Genomic DNA, 15,694 nt, shown 5'->3' with positions numbered 1-15,694 from the left:
GTACTTGTTTTAAATATTTCCTAACTTTATGGACATACATGTTCATGAGATTTCTCCCCCCACCTCCATAATAAACAGTCCCATCAGAAAGCCTTGTAGGTGAGATTCGAAAAAGGCTCAAAATAGAAAAGCTGAAGGAGAAATCATGGAAACATAGTCCCCTCCAGATGCTTCGTAAGAATGGCTATATCCAGGGCTTTTTTATAAGTATATAATGGTTATGTGTGTAAATAAGCCCAAGAGTCAACCCTTTCGCTTTCAGATTCTGCTTGACTTGTGACAAATTACTTAATCTCCTTGTAACAACATTTCCTTATCTATAAATGTTTGAGGGTTCAACTAAATAATAACATGTAAACTATTTGCATCAGTGACTGGGCCAATGGTAAGTTCTCAATAAGTATTGACCAAGAAGTAGTAACCAACAGTAAGATGGAAATATTGTTTACACTTTTAGACAGCTCCTTGTTTTTTGTATAAGAAGGATAATCTTGGCACTTTATTGATCTAGGGAAGGACTGTTGGAATGACCCCTTTTTCTGGATAAACTGAAGTACAAGTTCCCACATAGTATCTGAAGTAGCTAATATAAAGAGAGGTCTACATTAAAAAAAAAAAAAAAAAAAACACGAAATGTATGAAAAGAAATATAGAAACATACTTTTCCTTCCAAAAGATTCATCATTTCAGCTTTTTATTACCTAAATAGCTGCCATTAAGAAATAAGATTTTTAAAAGAAGAAAAGGAAGTAAGATTTTACTTCGAGTCTGTTTTACTTTAAAAAATCTGTTTATTTATAGAAATAGGGTGAATAATACTGAAATGAAATATAGAATGAAGCTATTGTGCCACAGAGCACTTTTCTATTATGTTTTAATTGTATGTCCTACAGGAAGCATAGATGAGGCTTTGGATTTAGATTATCCTTTATTTATATGCTTGCTGCAAAATCTCTTTTCACTTTATAAATCCTACTGAAGGATTTTAGCTTTAAACATTCCATGAGGAGTTTCACAGATATTTCCATATGAAGTATCTTTGATTTCATTTTAGCTTTAGTGTTTCCTCCTGAATGATAGGAAGTACCCAAGTTTGCCTGGGGAATTTTCTTTATCCTTACCTGTGTCTTCTAACTATTTAAGTTTCAGGTCCATTATGAACATTAAATCTGTGAACTGGGTCAAGAGATTTGATGGTTTCAATATCACAGTTCTAAGAGGCATTAGGTAGAAATTGTCAAATAGTAATTTCATTACTAATTTAAAGTAGATCACCTGGGTACTCAAAGATAAATATTAATTGTAGCAACTCAAATTAGGAATTAAGTAATAATTCCTGGTGTCTTTTTTTTTCCAGTTTAGCTTAGTCTGTTTTCAGCCTACAGTTTTTCTGTTCTAGTTAAAATATGAGAGGAAATGGTATGAACAAAATTTTCAGAAAGGAAATTTAAAATAACCTTTGCTTTTAAAAACTAGAAAGTCTTATTAACTACTCAGTAAATTTCTTTAATTAATTATATATATATTTTTAGTGCATCTACCTCTCAAGGTGAAAATTTTATAAATATTTTAATATAACGTTTATTTTTAATCTTTTGGTCAGCCACTCAAAAATTTTTGGAAATGAGCAAGTTATAAATAATAAATGAATTAATTTTTTATAATAGCAGTAAGTTTAAAATTAGATTTTTAATCCAAATGCCGTGCTCAACATACAGAAAAATAAGTCACACATTTATGGCTATTTGCTGCCATAAATGCAGGCATGAGGACCAACACACCAAATGTTTCAAAGGTGGCCAACCATGTTACAATATTCTGTGATAGGCACTGAATATTTAAAAAAAAAGAAAAAATGGGTAAGACCTTCTTTGCCCATGATTAGAGGTGAAGTTCTCATAAAGTTTAAGAAACAAAATAACAAGAAATCCTGTCTGATTATTTTTCTAGACATAACAACAACTTTAAGATAAAAAATAAAATTAAATTAAGTGACATGTGGACAGCAAGCTGTGTGGATGAAGTGGAAGAAGGAAACACAAATGCCGTGAAATCCTTTGTCTTAGGCTGGCCCACAGTGAACTTCGTGGCTACGTTCAGGTGAGAACCACAGCTTGTCCTGTTTTCCGTGGGTTAGAAACTGTGAAATACAGTCAGCTCTGTGATTTCTAGGATGGTGAGAAAAAAGTTAATCAAGTTTTGTTCACCTACTTTTTAAAGGAAAATATTCTATTCTGATTGGTTTATTCTGAAGCCAGTAACTCATCTTTTGGTACACCCTCAGTAAGACACCTGTATGCCTTAGGTTTCTCCCAAAGAGCTTTTTATTAAAATGTGTGAAAGGTAATGGTAAATACTGAGAACTCTTCATTTACTTTATTTTGAGCTGTGATTTTAAAAGGGGCTACTGAAACACTTCAAAGATCATGGAAGAGGAGTAGAGAGGTCAGATCTCTAGCACCCCCCACCTCCAACATCCCCTTCCCTCATGTTCAGGTATTGTTTTATATAGAGAGCTTTCACACTGGCTTTTTAAACCACTGAAACAGACCTGTATTGAAACAAATTTTATAAAATACTCTAGTAAGACTTGAATAACTGGTTTATACTCCCAAATTTTCTTTTTTAAAAAATGGTTTTTAATTATAGAAAATAAATTTAACATCATGAAATAATGCAGTTCCTAAAACTATGCATCGTGTTCTGATTTGATATCTAAAGAGATGTGACAGTCAAAAGCAAATTTGTGATTCAAGGGCTGAAAGTCAGTTTCTTAAGACTCCCTCCTTGGCTGGGATTAAGTTAAAGAATGTATGAATAGAAAATGTTTGTGCTCTTATCCTGAACATGCTAAATTGGCACTTTTCAGTTCAGTGTAAGCGTACAACTCAAACTTTTGATTTTGAAAAATTGTGCACTTAAATCTGATATTTGTTTTGCATTTAAAAGAGCTGTTTTTCATCACATGTGCACAACATATTTCTTTCTGCTTCTCACACCCACCAAATTCTTTGGGCATCATCCTAAAGCCAGGTAACTAACTATTGTTAAGCCGTTAATCTTCTAATAAAGGAAAGCCATGCCATTAAATTCTGTTATGCACTATTGGCCTACCACAATATTTTAAGAACTTACTTGGAAGAACCATGTATTTGTAGCATTCTCTGCATATCTTTTTTTCTATGAGTGACTTCTTTCAATAATATCGTTTTCTATTGTTTAATCTCCTTGGAGTTTACAACTGAAAGGAAGCAATTTCAAGTGAGGGGTGGGACTACGTGACATCTTAATCAAGGAGTTTCCATGAAACATTTTTTAAGAAGAAGGGAAAATGTAGAAACAAGTTCTGCACACCTTTGTAATTCCTTAAAAAGTGTAGTACTTTAATAACCAAATGATTAACATCACTAACGATGTCATGTGAATATAATCTACCCTTTGATAGAATGCGATGAGAAGAGCAATTCACCTCTGTGGTATTTCTCCCCAAAACCCATAACCTCAGTCTAATCATGAGAAAGATATCAGACAAGTCCAAATTGAAGGATGTTCTATAGGGTGGTCTGACCAGTAAACCTCAAAATTGTCAAAGTAAAAAAAAAAAAGAAAGAAAGAAAAAAAGAAAAGAATAGAAAAGGTCACTAAGGAGACATGATAAATAAATGTAATGTGGTATTCTGAAATGGATCCTAGAACAGATAAAGGACATTAAGGGAAAAACTAGTGAAATATAATAGTCAATAGTTTAGTTAATAGTGATGTACCAATACTGGTTTCTTAGTTTGACAGATATGCTATAATAATATAAGAGGATAATATTAGAGGAAACTAAAAACTGGACGTAAGGACACAGGGATTTTCTCTTCTTTCTTTGCAACTTTTCTGGAAATCTAAAATTATTTCAAAATTAAAAGATTACTCTTTTAAAAAAGTTGTGTTGAAGCGTTTGGACTCTGGTATGGCAGAGTGAGGTCTTAACAGACTGACCACTCGACAGATAATAACTGTAAACTCTGAACAAAGTACAACAACTACTACCTGAAGGTGCTGGAAAGTGAACAAAAGTTGGCATATTTTGCAGAAGAATTGAAACTTGGAAGAAGGCACCAGCAGTGGGTGAGTTTCCTATTTTCAAGGCATTAGCCTGAAGGCAAGCTGCAGTCACATCATGGTGCAAGGCAACTAAATTGACAAAAACACACAGTTTTTCTTGGCTGAAAAACTAAAATCAGAATCTAGGGAAGCCTCAGCCACAAGAACCTAAGGGAGGAAATGTGTAAAAGGAGAGTATCAGAGAAGGGAAGCTCCAAATTTTTTGTTTAGACTCTGCCCAAGTCTCTGGCTGAATGTGGGACTTGGTGCCTCACACCCAGCTCTAGCCCATCCATCTCCAGCTACACTTTCTACCAGGGCTATAGCTGCCAGCACACACCGAGGAGAGATGTGACTTCCATCCATGTCAAATCCAACTCTCCCACCAAAGGTACTGGGCACACAGCAGTCTGTATAGGGAGGAGCCCACCGAAGAACACCATTTGAAGACTATAATAGGTAACTGTTGCACCAAAATCCATAGAGGCAGATGTCATTGAGCAAAACGAAAAGTCAGAGGAACTGGTTCAATTGAGAAAGCAAGGGAAAACCCCAGAAAAAATAATGAAACAGAAATAAACAATTTATCAAAGAATGCAAAGCATTTATAATAAAAATATTAATCGGATTAGGGAAAAGAATATATGAACAAAGTGAGATATTTTAATGTGAAGCTAGAAAATATAAAACAACCCAATTAGAAACAAAGAATGAAAAGCCGAAAAAACATTCTAGAGGAATGAATAGCAGACTAAGTGACCTGGAAGATGGGATCATAAAAATCACCTGATCAGAAGAGCAAAAAAGAAAATATTTTAAAATATGAAAAGTTTAATAGATTCTAGGACAACATTAAGCTTAGTAACATTTGCACTATAGAGGTCCCAGAAGAAGAAGAAAGGGAAAATAGGATAAAAATATATGTCAAAAATTATGATTGAAAATGTCCCAAATCTGAAGAGAGCAACAGATACCAAGGTATAGGAAGCACACAGAGGATCCCAAACAGGACAGAAAGGAGTGGCATTATGTAGTCAAAGTGCTGAAAGGGGGAAACCTACAATCTGTGACACTCTACCTATCAAGATTATAATTTAGAACCAAAGGAGAGATGAAGGACTTCTCAGAAAGCACAAATTAAAAGAATTTGTCAATACTAGCCCTACCCTAAAAGAAATGTTAAAGGATCTGCTCTAAGTGGAAAAGACATAAGAACCTATAGGAGAGGGAAAACTCCACTAGGAAAGGCAAGTAAAGAGTGAGGACTGAAGATCAACCACCTAAGTAAGCCAGTATGAAAATAAAAGACAAAAAAAATTGTAACAGTAGCTATAACTACAATAAAATAAAGGAATAAGCATTAAAAAGTAAAATATCAAAAACAAAAAATATAGGAGAGTAAAAAATGTAGATATTTTAGAATGTATTTGAACTTAAATGACTACGTTTAAAACAAGTAGATATAGTTATAGGTCAACATATATGAACTACATGGTGACCATAAATTAAAAACCTACAATAGATACTCAAAAACTAAAAAGAAAGGAGTGTAAGCATACTATCAAAGAAAAGCATCAAACCACATGGGAAGAAACAGAAAGAAAAGAAATGACAAGAGAAGAACTGCAAAAACAGCCAGAAAACAGGTAGTAAAATAGCAATAAGTACATACCTATCAATAATTACATGTCAGTGGACTAAGTGCTCCAATCAAAAGATACAGGTGGCTTATTGGATTTTTTAAAAAAGGCCATCAAACAAACAAAATTATTCTGTTTTGTTAGAAGTCAGGATAGTGGGAACTAATGCCTGAAAAGGAACCACAAGAAAACCTCCCAACGTGCTTTTCTGTTTCATAATCTGGGTGCTCATCACGTGGGTGTGTTCAATTTGTGAAAATTCTCCAAACTGTACATTTAAGCATTGAACAGTTTTCCCATGGGTCTTCAGTGTCAATAAAAAGTTAAAAGTTTAAAAAAAATACTGTGTGTTTAATGGGACACTTTAATTGTTTGAAAAAATTTTAAAGTCTAAAGAAAACTCACCTGTTTTCCAACATAGATTTTTGCTAAATCAGTACAATATTTGACATAAGCGAACCTAGAGTATCTTCTACTTAGAAAAGGAGAAGGTATGAAAGATAGTAAGAAGTTGTGGGAGATGAAAATTGGTCAGTGGCAAAAGAGAAATAATGCACTTTCTATGACCAATCTTGGGAGACTGTTTATGGAGAAAATTGCTAAGCAACAACAAAATAAATTACATATTTGTTAAGTATATTTATCTGAAACAAGAAAATAACTAGGGTTTCCAGCTTCTTTGAGAAGATTAGAAATATGATTTTAAAAGCTAGTGAGATAATAAGACCATATAGAAATAAACTTTAAGTTGTTTTAACTTTAAGAATTAAATGCAGCAGTGACTTTAGCAGAAAAATTAATAATCAGTAATTATTTAGTTGTAAATGAATTGATCCTAATGAGAGGATTATAGTAATTAGGAATAAGTTTTCTATCAACTAATTTGCTAAGTTATAATCCTGCCATATGTTTAGAGAAATAAATGTTTCTTCTGACAACAGACTGGTTTCTGGACCAAGATATTGCCATCAATATGCCATATTTCTCCATAATCTCAAATTAAGCACAATTTCTGTTTGCATGGCACTTAAAACTATAAGACACTCTGAGGTAATTAGTCCAGTTTTACAGATGTTTAAATCAAAGCTGAGAGATATTTTGGGATTTTCCCATGATGATATATCTTGCATATATTTTTGAAACCAGGTGTTTGAATTCCTAATCAAGCACTTTTCCCACTATAGTGAAACCACTTGTAAAAGAGCCATAAAGTAAGAAACCAGGTCTGTCTTGGACCCACCCGAGAGGTTTTAATAAAAATACGCTTGACTGTGTAGTTCTTCCTCGTGGCCATTACTTCAGGGCTCTCCAGAACAGTTGTGTGCACTCACATGCTTCATCTGGATTGACAGTCTTAATTTGTTAGAACAAGTATTGTACATGGTTTAATTTTCTCTCCCCTTTTCTCTGATTGCAGTTCTCAAGAACAGAAGGACAGATGGCTCTCTCTCCTTCAAAGGTATTTTTCAGTATCCATATTTTTAATCTCTAAGGTGCAGTTAAATGAATTAAGCTTTTCTCTGCAGGGATGTGCCCCCAAATTATCTCCCTTCTCAGTAGAAATTTGTTCATTGGTTCTCAAAATGAGCTGATGTTTAGACTGTATACTAGCCACTACTGACTATAAATAATGTTCTCTCATTACATGTACTTCTTACTTTCTAGGAAGGAGAACAGTAAGGTCTAGTTAGATCATTCTAGACAGAAATTAGTAATCTCTCCCATTTTGTTCTGTATCACCAACCCACTATTTGCAGCTAATAGTTTCCTCAAAGCATGTATTCAGTTTCCATACTCGGAGGGTTTTCTGCTGAGCATCTCAGTATTCAGTTATTTCCTCTACCTTTGAGCTTACAGACTAAAATGGTCAATTGAGGTTCATCTCTTATTCCCATAGTCCGTCCCTCTTTCCCTGCTGTCCCTTCCCAAGAAATATAGTCCACTGGGCAGCTCAGTAAGAAGTAAAAGGTGGTTGTTTTGTTTTGGTCCCATAAAGTAGTATTATATATGCTCCTGTACTTAGCCCTAAGATCCCGGGCCCATCCAGAGAAGGCAGGCAACCTTTGAGGATAAAACATCGCCCAGAGGTGCCTTAACCTGACTGGCTTCTCAAGCCTCACTTGAGATGGATCTTCTCTGGTCTGTTTTGTGCCCATGCCTAATGTCCTGAGAATTTTTAAAGTTCTCTTCCAACCCATAATGTAATCTGACTTTGCTGAGTCTTTCCATCTGTCTTTTTAAAAAATAGCATATAAGTATTTTGAAAATATTAGCAAAATAGATTGATTTTAAAATAAGCCATTAGCAAAGCCCATCTGACTCAGTGTTGTTTTGGGTTGTTGTTGCATTTGATTAGATACATCAATCTAGAGAAAGAGAAGGACTACCCGAAGAGCATTCCCCTCAAAGTCTTCGCCAAGGACATTGGGAATTGTGCCTATGTAAGTGTTTCTAAGCCAGAAAATTAAATTCCAAGTCCCTGCATAAGGCAGAACACTATGGATTAAAAAAAAAAATAGAAACAGTCAGACAGACAGACAAACAGACTGTGTACATGCTGTGGAAGATAGGCGTTTAGAAATACCGCTCTTGGGGGAAAGTGCAGTTTCCTGGGCACATGTGTATCTTTGTATATGTGAAAGTAACCCTTGAGAAATGAAGCAGGAGAAATTCATATTAACTACAGTATCTAACATTTGCACTTGGAAAGAACATTGCTTGTCAGATGTCTCATTCCTTCCTCTGGCATTAGTGTTTCTCTGGATCCTTTCAATAGCAGCCATGGAGGCTTACAGTAAAGCCATTTCCACAAGGAGGTATTTCCCATTAGTGTCAAACAATTTTTTCCAACTTGTCGCTTCTTAAGTAGAGAGTAGTTTTAGAAAGTTCTTCCTTCTTTGAGTTTTTAGTTACTGAATCCCTCAGGTTAGTAAATGGATGAGCTGGGAGAGACAACATTTTTAACAGAGCAACATGTTCCCACCTTACCGTTCTTATCATTTTGGTCAAATAAAAATTGTCTCCTTAGCCGTAGTTGCTATGTGGAATTTGATAACCGAAATATAATATACGTGCCAAGATGGCATCCAGGATGAACAAAGAAGTGGAAACACATTTTTACGATACAGTGGATTGCCACACTTCACAGTAGCTCTAGATCACACAGAATAGTTTTGTGTGTGGAAAAATACGTAGTACAAAACAGTTACATTTGGGGCAAAAGTTATACATGTGTTCAGGATGCCAGTGCTTGAGGGAAGGGCTCACGTGGTGGTATGAGACTACAGAAATCCTCTGTAGCAAAGGAAGGAGGGGAGAGAAACACCACTGGTTTTCTGCTGACTTTGATTCATTTGTTATGGCAGTTGGTTACATTCAGGAGTCAGTGTTTGGCAAGAGTGTGCTCGGGAAAGGACTGGTTTTGGAAGAGAAGACGAGGTGTGGTTGGATTGGGTGCTCTGTTTAATCACTAGTGCCCCGGTTAAGTCCATGATGGTAGGACACACTATCCCTTGCCCTCTGAAGTTGCTTCACACCAAGAGTCTCCTTTCAGAGAGTGCTGCTTCCAGAAAGAGTGACTTCCTCCAGTAGGAGGGCATGCATGAGAAGCCTTCTTTATCCTCGAGTTTTAGTTATGCACTGCCTGTTAGTGAATCCTGCTAATATGGACAAAATAGTAACATTCTCATTTGTGTCTCTTTACTCATTTACTTATCTGCTAAAACCCATTTGTTACATCTTATCAGAGAGGCCTGTAGGGAAAAATACACACCCTGTAGTTACTGTTTTGAACATATGTTATCTAATATTAAGAAAACTCATCTTAGAAACCAGGTACATTGGGAGTGATTATTAGTATTATGGGAAATATCCTTCACTTTACAAAAGACTTTATAGAATGTTTCTTAAAATTAAATGGATGGGCTTTCTGACTTAAAAAAGCAGAAGCCTTTCATGATAATTCTGTCTCAAGTTAAAGCCCAACATTTAAAACCTCTCTGCCGCTCTAGTAGGAGACAAACGCTAAGCCTTCCCTGATGGGTTCTGAAATATTTTTGCATCTTCGGAGCTATAAGGAACACAATTTGAAAGCAGTTAACAAACTTGAGGCAGTTTATCATGTCAAGTAATAGGCTTATAGAGATGAAATACCGTAACAGAGGGCTAAGTGATGACTTATCAGTGGATTTCACTTAGTTTTATTTTTTATCATTTTGTTTCCAAAATAAGAGTAAGCAGCAGTACTACATAAATGATAGCAGTAGTAGTATCATTTGTGCTACTTATTTGTGCCATATAAGTCCTATCACGGACACAGCCTTAATTATTGATGTATCTGATGATTATAATATCTGCATAGTAAATATTTCTTTTTTGATAGCATAGCACTGTCTTATATTTAAATAATATCTTAGAATTCAGTGAATTCTATAGATGCTCAGAGTCTTGTTAATTCCATGTCTTTTTGTTGTGAACTATCTATTTTTAAGTAGTGATTTCTCATTTAGCACAGAGCTACTTGGAGATATCCCATTCAACGGCAGAGTTGGTGATAGACTTGAACTTTCTAAAATTTTCAATCTGTTTGCTGGACTCATTGGTTTTAAGGCCTTTACAGATTTCAGGAATGGAAAGCTCAGTAGCCACAGTGCCTAACATACAGAAAGTGCTCAATAAATAAAGGGGTTTTTAATTCTAAACTTGAAATGTCTTTTATAACCAGCTCTTATTCTGATTTTACCTAAACTGACTTTTTACCGTGCAAAGAAATGAAAACCCACACTCTGAAAACAGTACTCAGGAAGAACTAGAAAGCATTCTAACCCTCTCCCTTTTTTACTGTGTGTTGCTTTATGGAGACAGTCGTGGACATGATGTGGAGGACCAACCTCAGTGATTATTTTTCGTTTGTTTTTGACGAGGAGGGTGATCCTTGTCACCTCTCCTAAATATATTTATCCTTTTTCCTTCTGGCTTAAGGTCTTCTATTTTGTGAGCCACATATTCTTTATTTTAAGAGAAAGATGTTTTATTAAAAGGCATAATATGTAATGGAATGAAAGTAAATTATAATCAAGGGTTTGTGTTCTACTTAAGTCATGTGATTTACTCTGTCAGCATGTGAAATCCAGATTTGCATGTGAATGATCATTTGGCAGTAAGTACTTGTTTGCCTATTTTAAAATCCTTTATTGATAGCTGTATTTCTTATTTTTTTTCCCCACAGTCTAAAACTATAATAGTAACGAATTCAGATACAGCAAATGAAGTTATCAACAAGTCACTACCAATGCTAGGGATAAATGTAAGTTACTCTGCTAGATATTCTTAATTAAAAACAAACATTGATACTGTAGATTCTTATAAATATTATTCCTTCCATCATAGGACAGTTGATTACTAGAAACACCAAAATTATATTTTATCCCCAATAATGTAGAAAATAAGAACAGTAAGTTTTTTATTCTTTTTGAGGGTTTGGGGGTTTTTTAATTGAAGTGTAGTTGACTTACAACAGTATATTAGTTTCACGTGTACGACATAGTGATTTCATGTTTTTATAGATTATATTCCATATAAAAATATCATAAACTATTGGCTATGTTCCCTGTGCTGTACATCACATCCATATACCTTATTTCTTTCATACCTGCCAGTTTATACCTCTTAATCCCCTTCACCTGTCTTGCCCTTCCTCCTACCCCACAACTCCTTAGGAACTCTAGTTTATTCCCTGTATGTCTGTTTCTGTTTTTTATACCTGTTCATTTGTTTTATTTTTCAGATTCCACATAAAAGTAAATACATATGATGTTTGTCTTTTTCTATCTGAATTATTTCACTAAGCATAATACACCCCAAGTCTGTTCATATTGTTGCAAATGGAAAAATTTTCATTCTTATTTGTGGCTGAGAAATATTCTACGTATATCTATAAATATATGCAGATATCTGTAGATATGTATGCCGTATATTCTTCATCTGTTTTTCTGTTGATGGTCACTTCGGTTGCTGATGTGAACATTGGGGTGCATATATCTTCTCAAATTAGTTTTTCTGTTTTCTTTGGATATAAATGCAGAAATGAAATTGCTGGATCATATCTTTAATTTTTTGAGGCCCCTCCATTGTTTTCCATAGTGGCTGTGCCAGTTTATATTCTTAGCCATGTAAGTGGTATAGTGTAGGAGGGTTCCCTTTTATCCACATCCTTGAAAACATTTATTATATGTGTTCTTGCTGATGAAAGGCATTCTGAAAGATGTGAGTTAATAACTCATTATTGCAGTTGTACTTGTTAGCTAGCCATCTATAAGTCTTCTTTGGAAAAAAGAAGTTCTTCTGCCCATTTTGAATTTGGTTGGTTTTTTTGAGAATTGAGTTGTATCAGCTATTTAAATATTTTGGGTATTAACTCCTTGTTGCTCATATCATTTGCAAATGTCTTCTCCCATTCTATATGGGAGTTTTGTCAGTGGTCTCCTTTGCTTGCAGAAACTTTTAGTTTAATCAGGTCTCCTTTGTTTGTTTTTGCTTTTATTTATTTTGCCTTGTGAAACAGATCCAAAAATATATATATTTTTACAATTCATTTCAAAGAGTGTTCTGCCTGTTTTCATCTGGGAATTTTATGGTTTCCAGTTTTACATTTAGGCCTTTAATCTATTTTTACTTTATTTTTGTATATAGTAGGAAATATATTCTAGTTTCATTATTTTACATGTAGCTGTGCAGTTTTCCCAGCACCATTTATTGAAGTGATTATCTTTTCTCCATTATATATTCTTGCCTCCTTGTCATGGATTAATTGACCATAGGTATGTGGGTTTATTTCTGGGTACTCTGTTATGTTCAATGGATCTATGTGTCTATTTTTGTGCCAGTACCATACTGTTTTGATTACAGTAGCTTTGTAGTATAGTATGAAGTTAGGGATCATGATATCTCTAGTTTTTTGTTTTTGGTTTTTTTTTTTTTTTTCAAGATTTCTTTGGCTATCTGGGTCTTTTGTGTCTTTTACAGAAATTTTAGGATTATTTTTGTAAAAAATGTCATGGGTGTTTTGATAGAGATTGCATTAAATATGTCAGTTGCTTTGGATAGTATGAATATTATAGCAGTATTAATCCTTACAATCATTTATCATAGGTTAGCTTTCCATTTATTTGTACTGAGTTCAGTCTCCTTAATCAGTGATTTCACAGCATAGGTTTCACAGCATAGGTCTTTCACCTGGATCAGTGAAGTTTTAATATATTAGCTTAATATCAAGTGCTGTTCTTCCACTCCCACATTATATCCTGTGTGCACTACAAACCATAATAAGATTCGACTATAATTTCAGAGTGGTAATGATAAGTATTTTTTATCCGTATACATTTGGGGGGTGGTGTAAGATTCTTAAAAAGAAAGTTTCAGCCTCCTTCCCCCTTCTCACTTGTCCCTGTATGATTATTCTTTCCCTGCTTCCTCCCCTGCTTCTTCTTCCTTACCTAGTTATTCACTTACTAGCCCAAGATTCAGTCAGTGTCAGGATGATGAATTCTGATGGATTTGTTCTATAGTAGAACTTTTATGTAAAGAACATATGGCCAAAAACAGTATTCACTGGTTGTAGGCCCAGAGAATCAGGTAAATGGTACCTCTAATGAATTGGTAAATTAAAAAATAAGCTTTGGATTTCACCATGGATTTAAAGATCTTTAGCACACACACACCACATTTTCCCCTGTTTTTTTTTTTTTTTTTTTTTTTTTTTGGTCTTTTCTGGGGCCGCTCCCGTGGCATATGGAGGTTCTCAGGCTAGGGGTCGAATTGGAGCTGTAGATGCTGGCCTACACCAGAGCCATAGCAACGTGGGATCCGAGCCTCATCTGCAACCTATACCACAGCTCACAGCAACACCGGATCCTTAACCCACTGAGCAAGGCCAGGGATCGAACCCACAACCTCATGGTTCCTAGTCGGATTCGTTAACTACCGCACCACAACAGGAACTCCTCCCCTGTTTTTCTTGTAGCTTCTGCTTCTTGTTTCATGGGGCAATGATGAGCTTTTGAGATTTTATTAATAGAGAAGATTGGAATGTTTGAGGATGAGATAGGGAAAGAGAATTGGAAATTCTCATGTCCCCCCTACTGGTACATAAACACGACACTGGTGGGTATGTTATTAAAGGAAGTGACTTTCAGAAGGATGAAAACTCAAGGAAGCACTTGAACAATGCCGTTTCTTGAGTGAGTTCTCTATAAATATGAAAACACGGTGTTCCTAAGATGTGACACAACAGATACTTAAGATATGCCATAGTCTTAACTGTATTTTGATTTGCTTTCACACATACTATCATAAGCCCTTAAGAACTCAGGGAAACCAAAATTTAGATTGAGAAATCTGATTTATTTTAGTTAAATTTAATGATATATTTAAGATGTAAGTAAATATGGATATGCACTAGGTAAAGCAGACACCTCTGCATTGACCTCTAAGTTTACAAAATTATACACTGGAAGAGAGTGAGTAGTTTAAGGGAGATTAATTAATGACATGACTCATGTGCTTATTTATGCCTTTCTTTTAGATAAAGTGATCATATTAAGTATATTTCTATTCAGTATAATTAGGAATTGAGGTAGTTCGGTTATACTGTTCTAAGGGTTTATTAAAGTATTTTCAGACACAACAAAAAAAAAGAAAAGATTTTTATTAGATTACTCTATCTGTTTGCAGTAAGGAAGTGACCAAGTAGGGGAGGGATCTGGTTGGGGTTATTTCCCAGCCAAGACCCGCCATTCATTGTAAGGTCAGGGCTAAGATTTTTAATCAGAAGATAAAGGCAAGAATATTAAATATTGCCAATCTGTTCTAATTTCATTTCAAACATTTTTGCTTTGTCTCTATAGAGGATACAACAAAGTTTGTATAATTTAGTATTATCTCTTTCAAGTGGTACTTTTAGTATTGCTGGATCATAATTCTGCTAGTAAACAGTTTCATTGTTCCCCATAATGGGGCCTGTTCTCTAGACAGCGTTCTCGTTTTTTCTATCCCCAGGACTGGACTTGCCCAAAGTAAAACCAGTGTAGACTGTGCCAGCTACCCATCTCCTCAAAGTCCCTTGTCATTCTTCTCCTTGCACTCAGAAGCAGCTAAGCTAATAATCAGCCTTTGAGATTTTACTTTTTCATCATAGACACAGCAGTGTTATGGCTTTCTGCATAACAAGGTTGTGTTCGCAGGAGATTAAGTCCAGTATTCTCTGAGAAACGCATTGACATAGCAGAAGTCAGGACTCCAAAAAAGATTGATTAACCTTTTAGAAAACCAAAAAGTTTCTTCTGACTTTGTAAAAAGGCATACATATGATTTCACATTCTGTGGATTTCCCATAAGAGTGAGGGCCTGATTCCATTGCAGTTTATGGATGCCTAGTCATCCCTAGAGAAAAGGGGCAGGATTCCTGAGTCCTCATTGGGGATTAGAGAAAGAGAGGCAAGTTATAGGAATCACCACTGCCATCTTCAAAAACCATATCCACCACCATTAACCTGAAAAGCATTTATATTATCCCTATTTTTCTTTTGCAAAACATAAAAATGTCAAAAAAAAAATGTGTCCTCATTCATTTACCAAATGTGAAGGAATTGTTAATTTTTCTATCTCCAAGGGCTCAGAAAAAGACTACCAGTTATGGGTCAATTCTGGCAGAGAAGAGGCACCATACCCTCTTATTGGTAAGTTTCTGTGAAAATCTAAAATAGGATTGATTATGTTTTAATTATAATTATAAATGTCTCAGAATTGGTCATGTGGTATTAAATTTAATTACTACTAAATATTAAATCGTATGTAATACTCATTTATTAATTTAATAAATATCTTTAAAGTATTTCCCGTGTGCCAGACAAATAATCTCTCTTCATTCAAGCAGCTAATGGTATAGTTGGAAAGAGAAATATAAA

General features: G+C 34.9%; 1 protein-coding gene across 24 annotated transcripts in view; it reads left to right on the top strand.

Moving 5' to 3' along the window:
* Window positions 1-15,694, top strand: part of ARHGAP20 (Rho GTPase activating protein 20) — a 109,437-nt gene that overhangs the window by 60,817 nt on the left and 32,926 nt on the right. For 17 of the 24 annotated variants that reach the window (XR_014815228.1, XR_014815223.1, XR_014815221.1 and 14 more), the window contains 5 exons: window positions 1,951-2,100; window positions 7,150-7,191; window positions 8,089-8,173; window positions 10,960-11,037; window positions 15,400-15,466. Coding sequence is in view for 11 of the 24 variants with exons in the window: in XM_084975998.1 (XP_084832124.1) it covers window positions 1,951-2,100; window positions 7,150-7,191; window positions 8,089-8,173; window positions 10,960-11,037; window positions 15,400-15,466 (422 nt within the window). In the remaining 13 variants the exon portion in view is untranslated. The remainder of the gene's footprint in view (window positions 1-1,950; window positions 2,101-7,149; window positions 7,192-8,088; window positions 8,174-10,959; window positions 11,038-15,399; window positions 15,467-15,694) is intronic. The other 7 variants (XR_014815226.1, XR_014815225.1, XM_084976000.1 and 4 more) reach the window with 2 other exon arrangements.

This window comes from Sus scrofa, chromosome 9 (genome assembly GCF_054392235.1).
Source record: "Sus scrofa isolate SSC_HxYL_T2T_F1_AM1 chromosome 9, Sscrofa_HxYL_maternal_Yorkshire_Landrace_v2.0, whole genome shotgun sequence".
NCBI lineage: Eukaryota > Metazoa > Chordata > Mammalia > Artiodactyla > Suidae > Sus > Sus scrofa.
Note: the sequence above shows the minus strand (reverse complement) of the source record. Positions and strands in the feature narration are given on the sequence as shown.